This window comes from Neofelis nebulosa, chromosome 16, assembly GCF_028018385.1.
Source record: "Neofelis nebulosa isolate mNeoNeb1 chromosome 16, mNeoNeb1.pri, whole genome shotgun sequence".
NCBI lineage: Eukaryota > Metazoa > Chordata > Mammalia > Carnivora > Felidae > Neofelis > Neofelis nebulosa.
The window spans coordinates 4662529-4681921 of record NC_080797.1 but is presented as its reverse complement, the minus strand read 5'-3'; the positions used below and the strand labels follow the sequence as shown (position 1 = coordinate 4681921).

The 19393-nt window shown below is 48.6% G+C and overlaps 1 protein-coding gene across 1 annotated transcript in view; it reads left to right on the top strand.

Annotated features, from left to right (window-relative positions):
* Positions 1–19393, top strand: part of MYH13 (myosin heavy chain 13) — a 53482-nt gene that overhangs the window by 13295 nt on the left and 20794 nt on the right. Inside the window, exons 11-21 of the mRNA XM_058705688.1 lie at positions 1409–1527; positions 2722–2871; positions 2988–3158; positions 4569–4878; positions 8447–8520; positions 8616–8703; positions 13198–13315; positions 14390–14513; positions 15761–15897; positions 16615–16870; positions 19126–19368. Coding sequence (XP_058561671.1) covers positions 1409–1527; positions 2722–2871; positions 2988–3158; positions 4569–4878; positions 8447–8520; positions 8616–8703; positions 13198–13315; positions 14390–14513; positions 15761–15897; positions 16615–16870; positions 19126–19368 — 1790 coding nt within the window. The remainder of the gene's footprint in view (positions 1–1408; positions 1528–2721; positions 2872–2987; positions 3159–4568; positions 4879–8446; positions 8521–8615; positions 8704–13197; positions 13316–14389; positions 14514–15760; positions 15898–16614; positions 16871–19125; positions 19369–19393) is intronic.

The following is a 19393-nucleotide window of genomic DNA, read 5'->3' as shown; positions in this document are numbered from 1 at the left end:
CAAGAGTGTGGGGGTTTGAAAAGAAAATGTACCAGGCTCCTCGGCAAAGGGTGGATCTCGTATTATAAATATCACGGTGGGGGCCCAGGCCCCCTTCCAGCCCTGGCAGCCGTGTGCTCAGTGCTTAGGAGCAGAAAGAGCCCGAACAGGGGAAAGTGATCCAGGCCTGAGGTCCTCTGATGAGGATGCCAATCCAAGTAAACGTTTGCTGAGGGCTCACCATGCACCAGGCCTACTTCCCAACAACCGAACCGATGGGAAACCACCAAGAATCACCCTACCCCCAGTTGAATGAATGAATGAATGAATAAATAAATAAATAAATAAATAAATAAATAAATAAACAAACAAAAACAAAACCATGAGTACAAGGAAGCAAAACCAAAATGTGAACATCAGGCTGAGTCGAGAGCCCAAGCTCTCTACCACTCTACTCTCCAAACAATGGAGATCCAAGCTATTTTGAAGGTGAAGTGAGCAGGATTTGATGCCTGTCTGACCACAGGCACATCAGGGATGTAAAGGAGGGATATGATCAACCCCAAGCATTCAAGCTTAAGTGACTAGAACAATAATTATACCACCCACCTAAGCGGGCAAAGCAGGAAAAGAGGATAGTTGGAGCAAAGAAGAAAGCATCCATTTGGCCTCTTATTAAATACTTAACAGATACTGTCCTGGATTTTGATTAGCTCGTCTCCCGAGCCAGAAATAAGGTGATGGTCCCAGCCAAGAAGGAGCTGTCTCTAGGGGAACAACATTTCTCGACCTTCTCGATTAGTTCAGTGCAGGCAGCCAGGTCCGTCCCCAAGTCAACTGAACTCCCAGTGAACTGTGTGAAATTGCCAAGACTCGACTGCTTTTGACCTCTTCCAACACAGGAAGGTTGGGGCAAAGTTTTGTACTTCTTCCTCAGCTGTGAGCTTGCATAAATCAAGAAGGTGCTTAGCTATATGTCCAAATGGTGCCTCCTTTACTCAGACACCATTTTGCTGCATTATCAGACTCCAAAATTACTATGTAACTGTATCTTTTCTTCAATTTTTTTTAACATTTATTATTTACTTTTGAGATAAAGAGAGAGTGTGAGAGAGGGAGGGACAGAGAGAGAGGGAGACGCAGAATCCGAAGCAGGCTGCAGACTCTGAGCCATCAGCACAGAGCCCGACGCGGGGCTCGAACCCACGAGCCGGGAGCATAGAGTCTGCTTGGGATTCTCTCTCCCTGTCTCTCTGCCCCTTCCCCACTGGCACTCTCTGTCTGTCTCTCTCAAAATAAAGAAACAAACATTTAAAAACAAACAAAAACAAAAGGATTGTAGGAAACATTTCTGGGAGGCCCCTGGGGCCTGACTGGCCACATCAGCAGCTGCTGTTTTTGTGTGACGCTGTTTCCCCTCTTCCTCCAGTGGCTGACAAAGCTGGATACTTAATGGGTCTGAACTCTGCAGAAATGCTGAAGGGCCTGTGCTGTCCGAGGGTGAAGGTTGGGAACGAGTATGTCACTAAAGGCCAAAATGTCCAGCAGGTAATGGAGATGATCTGAGTTCAGCTGACTCAGTGATGTTGCTATTTTAACCATCATTTTAGGGGCACCTGCGTGGCTCACTCGGTTGAGCGTCCAACTTTAGCTCAGGTCATGATCTCACGGTTCGTGGGTTCCAGCCCCACATTGGGCTCTGTGCTGACGGCTCAGAGCCTGGAGCCTGCCTCCGATTCTGTGTCTCCCTCTCTCTCTCTCTGCCCCTCTCCCTCTCGTGTTCTGTTTGTCTCTCACTCTCAAAGGTAAATAAACAGTAACCATCATCTTAGAGCTCTCTCAGTTGAAGATATCAGAAATACATATGCAATTGTCATCAGCATTAGGGGGAGTTTCATTCTTACGACCCTAGGTGTAGCTAGCTCAAGGAATGTAAATCAAGAGTACCATCGGGCATCCTAAGGGCCTGGAGCCAGAAACTGAAGGGTCCTTTGGAGCCAGGCAGTCCCTGTGCAGCTCCTTCCCGGGGGCTCCATGGGCTGTCTGCTCTCCTCTCCTGTGTCCTCACCAGGAAGAAAATCTCTCTCCATCTCTCCTGCTCACCCCATAGCTCCCAGCTTCACATCTCTGTAGTTCAGCCTCCTGCTGAGACTGAGACCAGTGTCTTTGATCCCAATTCCAAATTCGCAGGAGAGACACTTTGTACAACCCAACTTGGATCAAATGTCCCCTTGTGGTTCAATTACGTGCGGCCAGGGTCTAGAGTCACATGTCATAACCATGGTTGTTAGAAGGTTATCTTTGTACATACAATGGTTCCCACAGAAAGGGGAATATTCTAAGGTAGCAAACATTTCAAGAGATTTTTAATGGGGGGGTGGGAGTGGGACGCCTGGGTGGCTCAGTCAGTTAAGCGGCTGACTCTTGATCTCGGCTCAGGTGATGATCTCACAGTTCGTGCAATTGAGCCTGGCATCAGCTAAGCGCTGATGGCACGGAGCCGGCTTAGGATTCTGCCTCTCATTCTCTCTACCCTACCCCCTCTTGTGCTCTCTCTCTCTCTCTCTCTCTCTCAAAAATAAATAAATAAACAAACCTAAAAAAAAAAAAAGAAATATTTAATATTAGGTTGGACCCATCTCCAACAGCTTTGACCCTGAAGATGCCATCCGGTTCATGCTTCAACTTAATACCACCATATAAACATTAATTTGAGGGATGAGCGAGTGATCTTTCTTTAAGGTGACCAACGCGGTGGGCGCCCTGGCCAAGGCCGTCTACGAGAAGATGTTCCTGTGGATGGTCACCCGCATCAACCAGCAGCTGGACACCAAGCAGCCCAGACAGTACTTCATCGGGGTCCTGGACATCGCCGGCTTTGAGATCTTTGATGTGAGTTGTTGGAGTAAGCGGCCCTGTTAAGGCCCCTCCACTTCGTGTCTGCTCTGCCGAATTCCCCCTGGGTTTCCCAAACTCACTTGAGCTCTTTGGTGTTTGCAACGCCCTAGTTCAACAGCCTGGAGCAGCTGTGCATCAACTTCACCAACGAGAAGCTGCAACAGTTCTTCAACCACCACATGTTCGTGCTGGAGCAGGAGGAGTACAAGAAGGAGGGCATCGAGTGGGAGTTCATCGACTTTGGGATGGACCTGGCTGCCTGCATCGAGCTCATCGAGAAGGTAGAGAAACAGAGGTGCTCCCCAGGGACTTGGGACCACCACATCTTTGCTCTCACCCTTCCCTGCTAATCGAGTGGCGACCCTAACCCTACTCTCCCAGCCTTAAGAGAGCTGAATCCCCTTGAAGCTGAAGAGTAAGTGTTTGGAAAGCACGCATAATTCAGACACCTTAAGGGGTACCTGGGTGGTTAAGATCCCAAGGGCTCTGTTCTCCCCAAGAATGTGAGGAGTTCTTGGAACCATGTTATTATAAAAATAGCAGAGGACATTAACTTAAAAAAAGGGCAGGGGGGTACTCTTGGGTGACTCAGTTGGTTGAGCTTCTGACTCTTGATTTTGGCTCAGGTTCATGAGTTTGAGCCCCGAATCAGGCTCTGCACGGACAGTGCAGAGCCTGCTTGGGATTCTCTGTCTCCCTCTCTCTCTGCCCCTCCCCAACTCGCATTGTCTCTGTCTCTCTCAAAATAGGTAAATAAACTTTAAAAAAAGGGGGGGGGGGGCGGCGCCTGGGTGGCTCAGTTGGTTGAGCATCTGACTTTAGGTCAGGTCATGATCTCATGTTTCATGGGTTCGAGCCTTGCATGGGGTTGTGTGCTGACAGCTCAGAGCCTGGAGCCTGCTTCCGATTCTGTGTCTCCCCCTCTCTCTGCCCCTCTTCCACTTGTGTTCTGTCTCTCTCTGTCTCTCAGAAATAAATAAATGCTAAAAACAAATTTTTTAAAATAAAAAATAAATTTAAAAAAAGGAATTCCCATAGCATTCTGAGCACTGTCACATTGGAATGAGTTTATCTTTCTGAAGTGGCTCCTGAGATGTCCAGACTTAACAGAAACCCATGGGGGAGGGGAAGGGAAAAACAAACAAACAAACAAAAAAAGAGGTTAGAGTGGGAGAGAGCCAAAGCATAAGAGACTCTTAAAAACTGAGAACAAAGTGAGGGCTGATGGGGGGTGGGAGGAAGGGGAGGGTGGGTGATGGGTATTGAGGAGGGCACCTTTTGGGATGAGCACTGGGTGTTGTATGGAAACCAATTTGACAATAAATTTCAAATATATATATATATATATATATATATATATATATATATATATATATGTATAACTCATAGTATTTTATGTCTAGGTATGTAACTTTACTTTTTGGGGGGTAAGCCGATCGCTAAAAGTGAGCTACGTTTATAATAAACACATACAATCTCTTTCCATGCTCTCTTGTTCAACAAGCGTTCATTAAGCACATACTACACGGCTAGTTCTGTTCTGTCATCACACCTTGCTGTCACAGCACTTACCTTGCAAGGCTCTTAGCCAGAAAGCAGTAGCACCGAAGAAGTTGTGTTTGGCTCCTGCAGTCAACGGAGTCATGGAAACGTACTATTAAACGCTGAGACATGGTCTGTTCTCCTTTCAGCCTATGGGCATCTTCTCCATCCTGGAGGAGGAGTGCATGTTCCCCAAGGCCACGGACACCTCCTTCAAGAACAAGCTGTACGACCAGCACCTGGGCAAGTCCAACAACTTCCAGAAGCCCAAGCCTGCCAAAGGCAAGGCCGAGGCCCACTTCTCGCTGGTCCACTACGCCGGCACCGTGGACTACAACATTGCCGGCTGGCTGGACAAGAACAAGGACCCGCTGAATGAGACCGTGGTTGGGCTGTACCAGAAGTCTTCGCTGAAGCTGCTGTCTTTCCTTTTCTCCAACTATGCTGGCACAGAAGCAGGTGAAATTCTCCCCAGCCCCGTGTGAAAAGCTCCGTGTAATTACTCATAACCCAAAGGTGTCCTTGAAAATCAAGTAGTCAACTGTGAGCTTCAGACCGAGCTGGATGTATTTTGTCTTTGGTCTCTCATTTTCTTCCTCTTCCTTAAGAGATTGAGTCCTATGGAGGTAACAGGGCCTCTCAGGGAACAAAATAGCCAATACCACATTTTTAAAAATTGTTTATAATGTTTATTTATTTTTGAGAGAGAGAGAGAGAGAGAGGGCAAGTGCAGAGAGACAGGGAGACACAGAATCTGAAACAGGCTTCAGGCTCTGAGCTGTCAGCACAGAGCCCAACGTGGGGCTCGAACTCACAAACCACGAGATCGTGACTTGAGCTGAAGTCAGGTGTTTAACCAACTGAGCCACCCAGGAGCCCGCCAATACCACATCTTTTAATAACCTCTCAAAATTGAGATGGGGTGGCTGGCTGGTTCAGTTGGAGGAGTGTGCGACTCTTGATCTTGGGGTTGTGAGTTCAAGCCCCACGTCGGGTGTAGAGATTAGTTAAATAAAAACGTTTTAAAATATTGAGATATAATTCATGCACTATACAATCTACTCTTTGGAAAATTCAGTGGTTTTAGTATATTTAAGGGGTGTGCAACCATCCATACATCTAATTCGAGAACATTTTCATCACCCCTGTTACCACTTCACCAGGTCCTGGCAACTACACATCTACTTTCTGTCTCTATGGATCAGCCTACTCTGGTCATTTCATGTAAATGGAATCATATCCTGTATGGTCTTTGGTGACTGGCTTCTTTCATGTAGAATGGTTTCAGGGTTTGTCTGTGTTATGGCATGTATCAGTACATCACTTCTATTTATTTTTTTAAGTTTATTTCTTTTGAGAGAGAGCGAGAGAGAGAGAGAGAGCAAGGGAGGGGCGGAGAGAGAGGGAGAGAGAATCCCAAGCAGGCTCTGCACTGTCAGCACAGAGCCTGATGCAGGGCTTGAACCCACAAACTGTGAGATCATAACCTGAGCCAAAGTCAAGAGTTGGATACTTAATGGACCGAGCCACCCAGGCACCCCCAGCTCACTTCTTTTTAAGATGAGTATCGTTCCAGTGTATGGAGGGTACACGTTTCCTCTATCCACTCATCAGTTGCTGGATGTTAGGTTGTCTCCATGTTTAACTACTGTGAACCCTTCTGTTATGAACATTTGTATACAAGTTTCTGTGTGGGTATACGTTGTCAGTTCTCTTGGGTATATACCTAGAAGTGGAATTGCTGAGTCCTATGATAACTCTAGATTTAACTTCTCGAGGAACCTCCAGACTGTTTTCCAATATGGCTGCACAAGCCAGTATCACTCCTTAAGTTACCCATCTTCTATTTTTAAAATAATTGCCAAAATAGGGTTTTAAAATTATGGACTATCTTAAATGCATACATTGTTAAAAATTAATGTTCGTAACGTGAAAATATAGGCAATATGTTCGTTCATTCTATAATTAGATCACTTTTAAATATTAACATCCTGTGTACTCTGGGATAGTAGAATGTAAAAACTGAGCACAAGTTTAAACTCAAAGGATGAATATCGTTTTCTTCAAATCTAGTGAGGGCATCTCTATGACTGTGTTGCCCAACCGCACTCGGTGATATCACTGAGACTCTATAGAGAAGGCCCTGTGTGGGTCTGGGTCTTGGGAAGTGGCTTTCTGGCCCACCCCGTCCTGCTACCCACATTTCATGCTAGCCCTTAAAGGCAAGGAAGGTGGGTGGAGAATGAGGCAAGACATTTATTTCCCCTAGACTAAAGCTTGATCCATGTGGGAGGCAAAATCTGAAATGCATCCATTCACAAAAAGTAGACCCAGTATCACCGACTCCTAGAGAAGCCAAAAAGCTAGGTTGTTCCTTTGAGACAACAAGAGAAACTGACTTGTAGAAAATTCTTGAGATGCATCAGTTGTACTGGTTTCAGTTACTTCCTCATCGCAAGATAAACAGGGACGCAAGAAGGAGGTAGACTCGTGAAAGAAACTATAGTCCATCCAGAGGAATATCTCAATCTTACCAGCTGTTGAGTTGACTTGTCTGGTTCCTACAGGAGAAGACTCGGCTTTGATACTGAGAGTCTAAGCTATACTCCTGGTCAAATGCCACCCACATCCCACCCCACCCCATCTTTTAGTGATAAAGATGAGTTTTCCCTAATACGACTAGTTTGAGACACATTTTATTTTTTTTTTTAATTTTTTTTAACGTTTATTTATTTTTGAGACAGAGAGAGAGACAGAGCATGAACGGGGGAGGGGCAGAGAGAGAGGGAGACACAGAATCGGAAGCAGGCTCCAGGCTCCGAGCCATCAGCCCAGAGCCCGACGCGGGGCTCGAACTCACGGACCGCGAGATCGTGACCTGAGCCGAAGTCGGACGCTTAACTGACTGCGCCACCCAGGCGCCCTGAGACACATCTTAAAAACAAACAAGAAATAAACACCCTGCAGCTCTGTTACATCAAAAGAAAACCCAAAGTTCCATTCCAGGGTTTGAAGGGTGTGGCCACCACTAAGAAAAAGGAACCCTTGTGCACTGATGGTGGGAATGTAAATTGGTGCAGCCACTATGGAAAACAGGACGGAGGGTCCTCAAAAAGTTAAAAATGAAATTACCATATGATCCAGAAATCCCACTTCTGGGTCTGTATCTGAAGGAAACAGAATCACTGTCCTAAAGACATATCTGCACCCCGTGTTCATTGCGACATTATTTACAAGAGCCAAGGCATGGAAATCACCTAAGTGGCCATCAGTGGACGAATGGATAAAGAAAATCTGGTGTACTATTCAGCCATAAAAAAAGACAAAACCTTGGATTTGTGATTACACGGGTAGATCTTTTTTTCAATGTTTATTTATTTATTTTGAGAGATGGACAGAGAGAGAGAGAGAGAGAGAGAGAGAGAGAGAGAGAGAGAGAGAGAGAGAGAGAGTACAGGCAAGGGAGGGGCAGAGAGAGGGGGAGAGAAAGAATCCCAAGCAGGCTCCTAGCTGTCAGCACAGAGCCTGACGTGGGGCTCGAACTCACAAACCGCAAGTTCACGACCTGAGCCGAAGTCGGATGCTCAACTAAGTGAGCCACCCAGGCATCCCTGTATTACATATTTAAAAGTTGCTAAGAGGGGCACCTGGGTGGCTCAGTTAGTTGAGCGTCTGACTTCGGCTCAGGTCGTGAACTCTCGGTTCGTGAGTTCGAGCCCCACGTCGGGCTCTGTGCTGACAGCTCAGAGCCTGGAGCCTGCTTCGGATTCTGTGTCTCCCTGTCTCTCTTCCCCTCCCCTGCTTGTTCTCTCTCTGTCTCTGTCTCTGTCTCTGTCTCTCTCTCAAAAATAAAGATTAAAAAAAATTTTTTTAAATATATATATATACATGTATCAAGTCATTATGTCCTACATCTGAAAGTCACACAATGTTATGTCAATTGTATGTCAATATAACTGGGGGCATGAGGAGAGGCCACCACTGTGTCCTCAGGGACACATCTGACACACATTCTGTGTCCATCCAGGTGATTCCGGGGGAAGCAAGAAGGGCGGGAAGAAGAAGGGGTCCTCCTTCCAGACTGTGTCCGCAGTGTTCAGGGTTTGTATTCTGGCAAGTTCCACATTCTGTTGTTTTTCTGCCCGGCGAAATGGCATTTACCAAGTTAAACGTGCTTGTTCTGATTTGTGTCCCAGGAAAATTTAAACAAACTGATGACAAATTTAAGGAGCACCCACCCTCACTTTGTGCGATGCCTGATTCCCAACGAGACCAAGACTCCTGGTGAGTAAGAATCCATCAGAACAGGACTCTGCATGTATGCGTGCATGCATGTGTGTGTGTTTCCCCAAAGAAAGCGTTATATAGCCTTAATTACTCCTCAACATCATCTACGAAGCAAGATTGCCAGATTTCGCAAATAAAAATACCAGCTGCCCTGTCAAGTCCGAATTTCACATAAACAATGAAGAACTTCTGGGGCGCCTGGATGGCGCAGTCGGTTAAGCGTCCGACTTCAGCCAGGTCACGATCTCGCAGTCCGTGAGTTCGAGCCCCGCGTCAGGCTCTGGGCTGATGGCTCGGAGCCTGGAGCCTGTTTCCGATGCTGTGTCTCCCTCTCTCTCTGCCCCTCCCCCGTTCATGCTCTGTCTCTCTCTGTCCCAAAAATAAATAAAAAACGTTGAAAAAAAAAAAATTTAAAAAAAAAAAAAAAAAAAAAAAACAATGAAGAACTTCTTTGTGTAAGGATGACCCACGCAATATTTGGGATATACGCGTACTAAAAACTGGTTCGCTGTATCTGAAATTCAAATTCAACTTGGCGTCCTATATTGTATCTGGCAATCCCTCCTCCGAGGTCAGATCCAAAGTAGTGTCTGTACATACGTATGAAGGCACATTGGATCCGTGACTTTCATTAAGGTTCTCCCAGGGCCCTGTGGCTCCCTTTCTCCCAAAGACAGTCACCGCGTCTGGGGTATTTTACAATTAAAACAGCAGCAATAACACCTGTTTTCTGAGTCTGTATGGTATGCAGCTACTCTTTCTATTGCTAACAACCGTCTGCATTTTACAGATGGGAACACTGAGAACTGTAGATCTAGAAACCTGTGCAGTACAACAGACCTTTAACCATCACTCAATCCCAGATCCACAAATATTCTTAAGAGTATAGGTGTGGCTTAGGGTCATTTGTCACAGAGAGAACACACGGTCACACAGAGCTGTGGCTCTGAGGCAGCCGAGTTATCTGTCCCAAACATGAGTGAGTGTCCTGCCTTGGCAACGTGACAAGTGGCCGGAGGTATCCGAAGGCTGGAGGAGAAAACCCCAGTTTCACCTGTCACCGCCCATGGGAACCTTAGCTGAGGACTTCTGCTTTCTGGGCTATAAAACGAGCATTAAAGTGGCATTGTATGCATGCGTTCACTTAGTTAGCTATTCATTTATTTAATGAGTGCTTGTAAACTTTGTAAATAGTAATTCGTTTAACCTGCCTTAGGGGCGCCTGGGTGGCTCAGTTGGTTAAGTGTCCCACTCTTGGTTTCGGCTCAGGTGATGATCTCACGGTTTGTGGGATTGAGCCCCACATCGGGCTGTGCACTGAAAGTAGGATTCTCTCTCTCTCCCTCTCTCTCTCTCTACCCCTCCCTTACTCACGTGCTCTCTCTCAAAATAAATAAATACAGTTTAAAAAAAATAACCTGGGGCACCTGGGTGGCTCAGTCAGTTAAGCATCTGACTTCGGCTCAGGTCATGATCTCACGATTCGTGGGTTCCAGCCCTGCATCGGGCTCTGTGCTGATGGCTCAGAGCTTGGATCCTCCTTCAGATTCTGGGTCTCCCTCGCTCCCTGCCCCTCCCCCACTCACACTCTGTCTCTCTTTCTCAAAAATAAATAAACGTAAAAAATTTTATTAAGAAAAATAATAAACTGCCTTAGAGGATTGCAGTGAGGATTCAATGTCAAGCATTTTAACTGAGGCCAAGCACATCGCGAACACTCAGATGTCAGCTCTCAATTATAATAGCAACAGTTGTTATTCGTATTATGAGAAGAATTATGATGGTAACACTATGTATGATAATAATCATGAGAGCAATAATAACATTGTGGGGAAATAATTTCACTATTCTATTATTATATTGATTATTATATTAATGATTACATTACAATTATATTATCATATTTATTATTGTTACTACTGAAAGCCAGACATTTTATTTTTTCACTTTTATATTTTCAGTGCTTACTTATTTATTTTGAGAGAGCATGGGTAGGGAGGGACAGAGAGAGAGGGAGAGAGAGAATCCCAAGCAGGCTCCACACTGTCAGCGTGGAACCCAATGTGGGGCTCCGTCCCACAAACCGTGAGACCACGACCTGAGCCAAAACCAAAAGTCAGACGCTTAGCCGCCTGAGCCACCCAGGCGCCCCAAGCCAGACATTTTAATTCTCCGAAGAAGCAAGTCTACTATGTGTGGTAGAATTCATCTTCCGTGAAAGTCTAAGTCAAAGGCAAAAATCAGCTGCCGCGCGATGTTTGGGATCCGCGTTGTCTGGGCACGCTGTACCCCTCCCAGTGTGCCCAGCACACAGCCCGTTTCTCCCCCAGTGTTGGAACGGAGCTGTCCCCCTGGTTAAGCATCGAACAAAATTATTGGCTTATGTGTGGATGTTGTATCATAAAGAAAATTGAGTTCCGTTATTGGTGTTTTATGGGCACGTTTGCACAAATCAAACACGTATGGCATGACTTACCCATAGGGTGCATGCCTGCAAATATCAAGTGACAGGGGGTTACATCCTGCTGGCTGCAGCCTGTGCCTCTAGGGGCCCCCAGGGTGTCTGGCGGTCCACTGGTTTACTTTTTCTCTTGGAAGGTAAATTATGGTGAAATCTCCGTGTCTTCTTCTCCATTTGGCTTCTCCTTCACTCTGGCACCTCTCTGTTTTCTTTCCCATTTCTGAGAAAAGACTAAGACAATACCATAGACATACATACTGATAGGTTAATAGACTATTAGACTAATAGACTAAGACATGTAATGGAATACATATTTTATGTATGTACATACGTATAATATATGTATTGTATGTATGCATATATGTAATATATATGCTACATAATGAATAGACCCTAGACACACAGGAGCCTTGGTGACGCTTTGGAAGGTGCCTAGTGGGGCCTCTTCATTTTCTCTGTGAGGGGGGGTGCTCACGGGGAGGGGGGCAGTCAGTCATCCTTGGAACTGGTCAGCTCTGGGAAGGGCAGCCCCTCGGGGTCTGCAAGGCCCCAAGATGCCAAAGCCTCGTTAGACACAGGGTGTAAGAAGCACGATTCACATGATTGCCCACAGAGCTGAGATGGCAGGGAAGGAGTGACGGAGGTGATGGATGAGGGGTAAAGAGCAGATTCTTTAGCAACAGTAACCCGAGAAAGATAAAGCAATAGCTCGGGGGACTTTTTAGAAGTCTTGCACGTGGGTCAGAGGGCAAAGAGGATTCTTTTTATGGGCTTTCCAGAGACCGTCTCCGCCTGGGTTGGGAGGGACACGGGAGAGCCCTGTGAGACGTCAACCCTCTTCTGAGCCTGCAGCAAAAGCAGGGGCCCCTGAGGAGGAGGGGTCCAGTCTCAGCTCTGCAACTACCCAGCAGGACCCTCACGTCTCCAGGAAGGGGGGGGGCACAGAAAGTCCAAGTTCACACAGCTAGCAAACGGCACAGCCAGCATCTGAGCCCCTCAGAATCCTCATCCGGCAAATACTGGGAGCTGGACGAGGTGAGCCCTAAGCTTCGTTCACCCGAGAAGTCCTCTGAGTGTCTGATACAGTTCTCCTTGGTCTTAACCACTCCTTCTTCGAGAGAATCACTGTCCAGTAGAACCTTCGGGAATGACGGAAATGTTTACGTCTTGCTGTCCAGTATGGCGGCCACTGGGTACGAGACGTGAGGCTAGCACAACCGAGAAAATGAACTTGCCGTTTTATTGAATTTAAACAACCATGCGCGGCCAGAAACTATTGTAGCAGCCAGCACAGCTCTAGCAGAACCTTGAAAACTGCATAAATGAATAGTCCTCTCTCCACCCAGCAACCAGGAAAATGTGTGGGCCTTCTAGAAGTTTCCAGAAGTTTCATTAAAGACAGCTTTAGCCCTCCCCTAAACCTGCAACTTAGGGAACCCACAAGGAAAAGCCATTACACAGCCATGATACTGCTCCTAATCCCTCACCCAGCCCCAGTATAGAATTTTCCCAGTCCCCGTTTGGTGTCTAACCCAAGAGCACCCCCACTGGGGGGCTTGTTCCTATGGCTCCTCTCCTCCCACCCAGCTTTGGTGGTCCCCCTTCTTTCCCAGAGCTCATGCTGCCCTCTCTTTCTCTGTCCCTCTAAAGGCACAGCCTTCAGAGCCTACATCCCTGTCCTTGAGTAGAGAAGGGCATCTCGAGTTCTCCAATGGGAAGTCCAAGGGGAACCCACACCCATTCTGCTCTCCCTTGGAGCCTAGCTACAGACTCAAGGCTAAAGATCAGTATTTGGTCTTTTATCCCATAGTAATGGAGCGCTCGAGTGTCCCTAGGAGGTTGGGACTATTTCTTCTGTGACGCTGTAGGTAGGCTCCAGCCATTCCCAACCCCTCCATCTTAGAGCTGGCACTGACTCTTTCCACTCAAGTCTGGGTGTGTTGGCATGTCTCACGGCAGCCAGACCGTCAAAGACGATGGGAAAGCTGCTGACATCCCCCCCCCCCCACCCTGGGGCTTTCTCTCCCCAGGAGTCATGGACCACTACTTGGTCATGCATCAACTGCGCTGTAACGGGGTCCTCGAGGGCATCCGGATTTGCAGGAAAGGATTCCCCAGCCGGATCCTCTATGCTGACTTTAAACAGCGGTAGGTCACGTGACTTTGCCTCTGTCTCCTTTTGAGGGCACTGTGTGCATTTCCCGAAGGGGCCCCTCTGGCTGGGTGTTGGGTGAGCTCACAGCCTCCCAGGGTCTCCGTGAGCTGGAGGATGATCTAAGCTCAAAGCAAGTGCAGGGCCAGCCCCAAGTGGTCGCAAGGTCCAAGCCCCGACCCTCCAGACCAGGGCTTCTCAACTTCTGCCCTGTTGGCATCCAGGGCTAGATAATCCTCCACTGTTGGGGCTGCTCTGTGTGTTGTAGGATTTTAGTGGCATCCCTGCTCTCTACCTACAATGTTGGTAGCAAAGCACACCCCACCCAAACTGGGACGATCAAAAACGTCTCCAGACATTCCCACATGTCCCCTGGGCATGGGTGGGGGCGTAGAGGGGGAATAAATAATCCCCATTTGAGCCCCACTGCTCCTGACCAGCACTCTCCTCCCAGCTGCCATCTGGGCCCACAAGTCAAGTCCAGGCCTTGTCTGGAACAGAGGAAGGGAGGGGACGCTCCAGAGGTAGGAGGCCCAGAGGTCTGCAAGTCATAGTTGATGTCAAGGTTCTTTTATGTCAAATGAGAACCATTTTCTTTGAAAGCAAACAGCCCGGGGTCTTTCTCGGGGATTGAATCCATTCAGGAAATGTTGTCCCTCAACTGAAACTGCCATCCGGCCTATAATCGCCATGCTGATGAGAGGGCCCAAGTAGGGAGTAGGCCTGACCCAGCTTCCAGTGCCAGACTTGAGTGCCGGTGAGGGGTCTTTGCGTGTGCTTCCTGTGTGCTTGGCCAACTGCTGGCAGACTCTTGTCGCCTAAACCGTGGCGGCTCTCCGGAGCCTGTCTTTCCTCGGGGGAGGGCATGGCCTTCCTGACCCGGGTCGTCACAGAATGACTGGCCCGGGCCCTGGCAGGGCTCTCAGGCCCCCAGGCCTGGACAGAGAGCAAAGTGCATGAAGGGAACACCTTCCCAGCTCTGTGTGGCCAGAGGCCCTTCTCCCTGAGACACCCGCCCCCCCCACACCCAGCTGCCAGGAGGTATCTCATCAGCCTGTCTCCCCCCCCAGCTACCGGATCCTCAACGCCAACGCCATCCCCGAAGGGCAGTTTATTGACAGCAAAAACGCTTCTGAGAAGCTGCTGAGCTCCATCGACGTGGACCGTGAGCAGTATAGGTTTGGCCACACCAAGGTGAGAGCGTGTGAAGCGGGGACACTCCCAACCCGTGTAACCCACAGCCCCAGGCTGCTCGTCGGCCGGTCAGGGGAAAGGGCTCTCCACCCGTCCGGTCAGCCTGGAAACCCCTTTGCACAGGAGCCCAAGCAGAGGCAGCCTGGGTCTAGGTGTCGAGAGTTCTGTCTCTGTGTTGGTTTCTAAGTGGCTAGTGGCTTAATTTGGAAGCCAGGGCCTCCTCAGCAATGGAGGAAAGCAATAGAAAGTCCTAGTGTCCTGAGAGAGCAGAGAAAAGCACTTTTTTAAAAAAATGTTTATATATTTTTGAGACACAGGGAGAGAGACTGAGTGCGGGCAGGGGAGGGGCAGAGAGAGAGAGAGGGAGACACGGAATCCGAAGCAGGCTCCAGGCTCCCAGCTGTCAGCACAGAGCCCGACACGGGACTTGAACACATGAACCGTGAGATCAGGACCTGAGCCAAGGTCCCAAGAAAAGGCACTCTTAAATGGGACAAAAGAGTCAAGGAGAGAGGAAAACACAGCAAGGATTCCAGGAACAGTGACAGTTTGGAGGGAATGATTACAACAGATAAAAATGGCTGCCATCTAGTGATCACATGTGGAGCCAGCCCTGTGACCCCACCCCGCCATGCACCTTGCACTCAGTCCTCCCAGTATCCCAAAGGTGATAGGATAGTTCTGACCTCGTGGGGTTACAGGTCGGGCCAGGGATATAAAGGCTCCCAGAGGGCAAAACATTTGCTCGAGGTCCCAGGGACACTGAGGCACAAAGGCCAGCTTCAAATACTGGCCTGACTCCAGAACTCTCCCTCCTGGAAAGGGCCAAGCCGGGCCTGCTGGCCTCCCAAGGGTTCCCTGCTTCCTTGGAACATTGGTGTGGGCCGTGGGTGCATGGGTTCAGGGTGGGACTAGTCTCAGATGGGCAGACAGACAAGAGAATGGGGAGGCAGAACTGTCTGTGGATTTCTCCTAATCGGGGCACAGTTGAGTTCTGAGGTTACTTCTGGACTCATCCTCGCCTCCAATATGTAAGGCTGTCCCAGTCGGTCCTTGTGCATTGGTGGGACCTGGAATGTACTTTGGAACAGGGCACAGGAGGGTCCACTGTGGAGCCCAGATGGCTGCCAGTCCCGAGCCAGGGTGCTGAAGGCCGGGGGCTGGTTTGGACACAAACAGGCTCCTGGGAGGGCCCAGGTTCCACACCTGCTGAGAACAAAGCCAGGCTCATGTCTCCCCTGGTTCAGGTGTTTTTCAAAGCCGGACTTCTTGGACTCCTGGAGGAGATGAGGGACGAGAAGCTGGTGACCCTAATGACACACACGCAAGCCATCTGCCGGGGGTACCTGATGCGGGTGGAGTTCAAGAAGATGATGGAGAGGAGGTGATGTGGACCCTCGTCCCGGCTCACACCGCCCTCCCTACCTAGCAGCTGACTGCTGCTTCCTGGTTTTAGTCTTGGGGCACTAACGTCCTCGTACATTCACTTAACCGACACCTGCTGAGCGGCCATTCTGTGCTGGGGACCCCGCGTGGTGCTGGGGATGCAGAAAGGAGTCCTTCCCTCCAGGAGCTCAGAGACGGGCCGGAAGCAGACACTTGCATGTTTGACTGTAACGCCCGTGACAAGTGCAATGTCAGAGTCACGTTCAGGGCAATGGGGGGGTGGTGAGGAAAGCCCTCCACATGGCTGGGAGTTGGGGCTGGCCGAAGGGGTCAGCAAGAGGAAAGAACTTTCCGGAGCAAGCTTTGCATGGCCTGAGAAAGGAGGGCTTGGAGGCCACCATGGTGGGAGCGAGGAGGGAGGGGCGCTCAACGCAGGCTCCCCTGCACCGAGTTAATGAGGCACGGCTGGGTCATCGGGCTGGGGAGCCATGGAAGGCACAGATGGCCCGTGTCCTCCCTCAGCTCCCAACCTCAACGAGTGCTGTTTCCTCTGAACCCTCAGAGAGCACTGCAGGGTTCACAGGAGCTGCACGGCTCAGCCGTCCCTGCTTCCCGCGTAGCGGGAAAGGGTGAAGGGTCTGGGCGCACGGGGCAGGTGGGGGTGGACACAAGTCCTTGCTGTGGTTCAGTAACCCCAGTCCTACTGGGCAAACAGGGAGTCCATCTTCTGCATCCAGTACAACATCCGCGCCTTCATGAACGTCAAGCACTGGCCCTGGATGAACCTGTTCTTCAAGATCAAGCCCCTCCTCAAGAGCGCGGAGGCCGAGAAGGAGATGGCCACCATGAAGGAGGACTTCGAGAGGGCCAAGGAAGAGCTGGCCAGATCCGAGGCTCGCCGGAAGGAGCTGGAGGAGAAGATGGTGACCCTGCTGCAGGAAAAAAATGACCTCCAGCTACAGGTCCAGTCTGTAAGTACCTTCCTGAGGAGGCTAGAAAAGGAGGAACAAAAGGGAGGCCGCAGCAGGTGCATCGATTCAAGGGGCAGTGGTGCCACCTAGTGGCACTACAGAGTATTGCAGCCAGTTGGAGGCAGAGATGAGAGCTTGGTTTAGCCCAAGCACAGGTGCTTGCTGGGGGCAAGTCTGCAAAGTGAATTTCTGCTCGCCCTCATTTGTCTCTGTCTTCCAGAAGGGAATGTCATCATAATTAAAAACTGTCCAGAATGCACCGGAAAATCATGTAACTAAAAATAAAAGTAAATCACTAAAATAATTCAAAGGAGAAAGAGTAATTTTATATATATGGTTTTGATAATAGGATTCTACTAAAAAAAAGCTTTGAAGATATGCATTTTTTAAGTTTATTTATTTTGAGAGAGAGAGAGAGTGTGTGTGTGTGTGTGTGCGCGCACACAAGCGGGAGAAGGGCAGAGAGAAAGGGAGAGAGAATCCCAAGCAGGCTCCGCACTGTCAGCACAGAGCCCAACGTGGGGTTAAATCTCACGAACGATGAGATCATGACCTGAGCCGAAGTTGGACCCTCAACCGACTGAACCACCTAGCCACCCTGATAAGCATTTTTATTATTTAAAATAATTTTTTTCTAATGTTTATTTTTGAGAAAGAGAGAGGCAGAGCCTGATCAGGGGAGGGGCAGAGGGAGAGAGGGAGACACAGAATCCGAAGCGGGCTCCAGCTCCGAGCTGTCGGCACAGAGCAGGACGCAGGGCTCAAACTCACGAACAGTGAGATCATGACCTGAATCGAAGTCAACGCTTAATGGACTGAGCCACCCAGGTGCCTCGAAGCATTTTTAAAATCAAGGAAATAGGGGAAACGAAACCATACCTAGTATGTGACATCCTGGTACAATAATTGTATCAATACACAAGTTAAGATGCTTATCAATTGCCCTTTTGAATGAACTCCTAAATGCCTGGCACTTGCAAAGCATTTTCTCCTCCATTGTTCACTTTCCAGTCAGTACAGGTGGTTATTAGGAGCACTTTCCCAAGCCGAGTAGGCAAGAGGACTAGTTTTGGAACCAGAGAGCTAGATTTATATCCCTGGCCCTCCACTTGATGGCTGTGTTGCCTCGGGCAAGTTTCTTAGCCTCTTTGTACCTTGGTTTCCTCATCTGTAAAATGGGCACAGTAATAGCACCCATGTCGTAGGGTTATGGGGAGGATCAGATGAGTCCCTGCATGCAAAATGCCTAGCACATAGTACATGTTCAGTTAACACACACACTTATTCTTATCCATAACCTTGGGATGTGTGTCCAGTTTTTACAACACTTATATAAAAAGAAGTAGCCCAATTAAGTTTAAGAATATAATTAGCTAATCTTGGTCTGTCCAAGAGACTCATTACAGAGCCTTCTGGGATACATTTGTATGTTATCACTTCATTCCTGTCTGTTTTGAATTTTCTGCCCTGTGGCTCCAGGAGGCAGGGCTAACTAGGCATCGACAGGACTTTTCCATTGAAAGTGAAAAGGTAGTAATGTTTCAAAAATGCCACTTAGCTGGTGGTAACATCGAGTAGATGAGTCGTTTTTCACCCCATAGTAGATGGAAGCATGAAATGGCCAGTGCCCAAATCTGACAAATTTGCAGAAGCTTTATGAACTTTATGCACTCCTTTGTTTGCAATTATTTTAGGTGTTTTCTAGTAAGTGGATGTCCCTGGTGGTTTTTTTAAAAAGGTGTATACAAGGGCGCCTGAGTGGCTCAGTTTGTTTAAGCATCTGACTTTGGCTCAGGTCATGATCTCACGGCCCGCGAGTTTGAGGCCCGCGTCGGGCTCTCTGCTGACAGCTCAGAGCCTGGAGCCTGCTTTACATTCTGTGTCTCCCTCTCTCTCTGCCCCTCCCCTGCTCACACTCTGTCTCTCTCTCTCTCTCTCTCTCAAAAACAAATAAAGATTTTTAAAAAGGTGTATACGAATGGTATATAAGTGGTGTGTGTGCATCTGTGCCAATAAGTGTGTGTGCACGTGTGCGTGTGTGCACATGAATGTGTGCATGTGTGTTTGCATTTAGACATGTGAGTGTGTGTGTGTGTGTGTGTGTGTGTGCACACGAGTGTGTGTGCAGGTGCATGTTTGTGTGTGTGACCTATTCCTTGGCTTAGGTCTAGACAGTGGGCTTCTGGAGGGCAGAGCCCTTCCCTTGTAAGGTTTGCCGAGAGTCTGACCAAAACACAATGATCTGGCTCTTTCAGGAAACAGAAAACCTGATGGACGCCGAGGAGCGGTGTGAGGGACTCATCAAAAGCAAGATTCAACTGGAAGCCAAAGTCAAGGAGCTGAGCGAGAGGCTGGAAGAGGAAGAAGAGATGAATTCGGAGCTGGTGGCCAAGAAGAGAAACCTGGAAGATAAATGCTCATCGCTCAAGAGAGACATTGACGATCTGGAGCTGACCCTGACAAAAGTGGAAAAGGAGAAACATGCCACTGAGAACAAGGTGGGCAACCCCAGGGGTCCCCAGA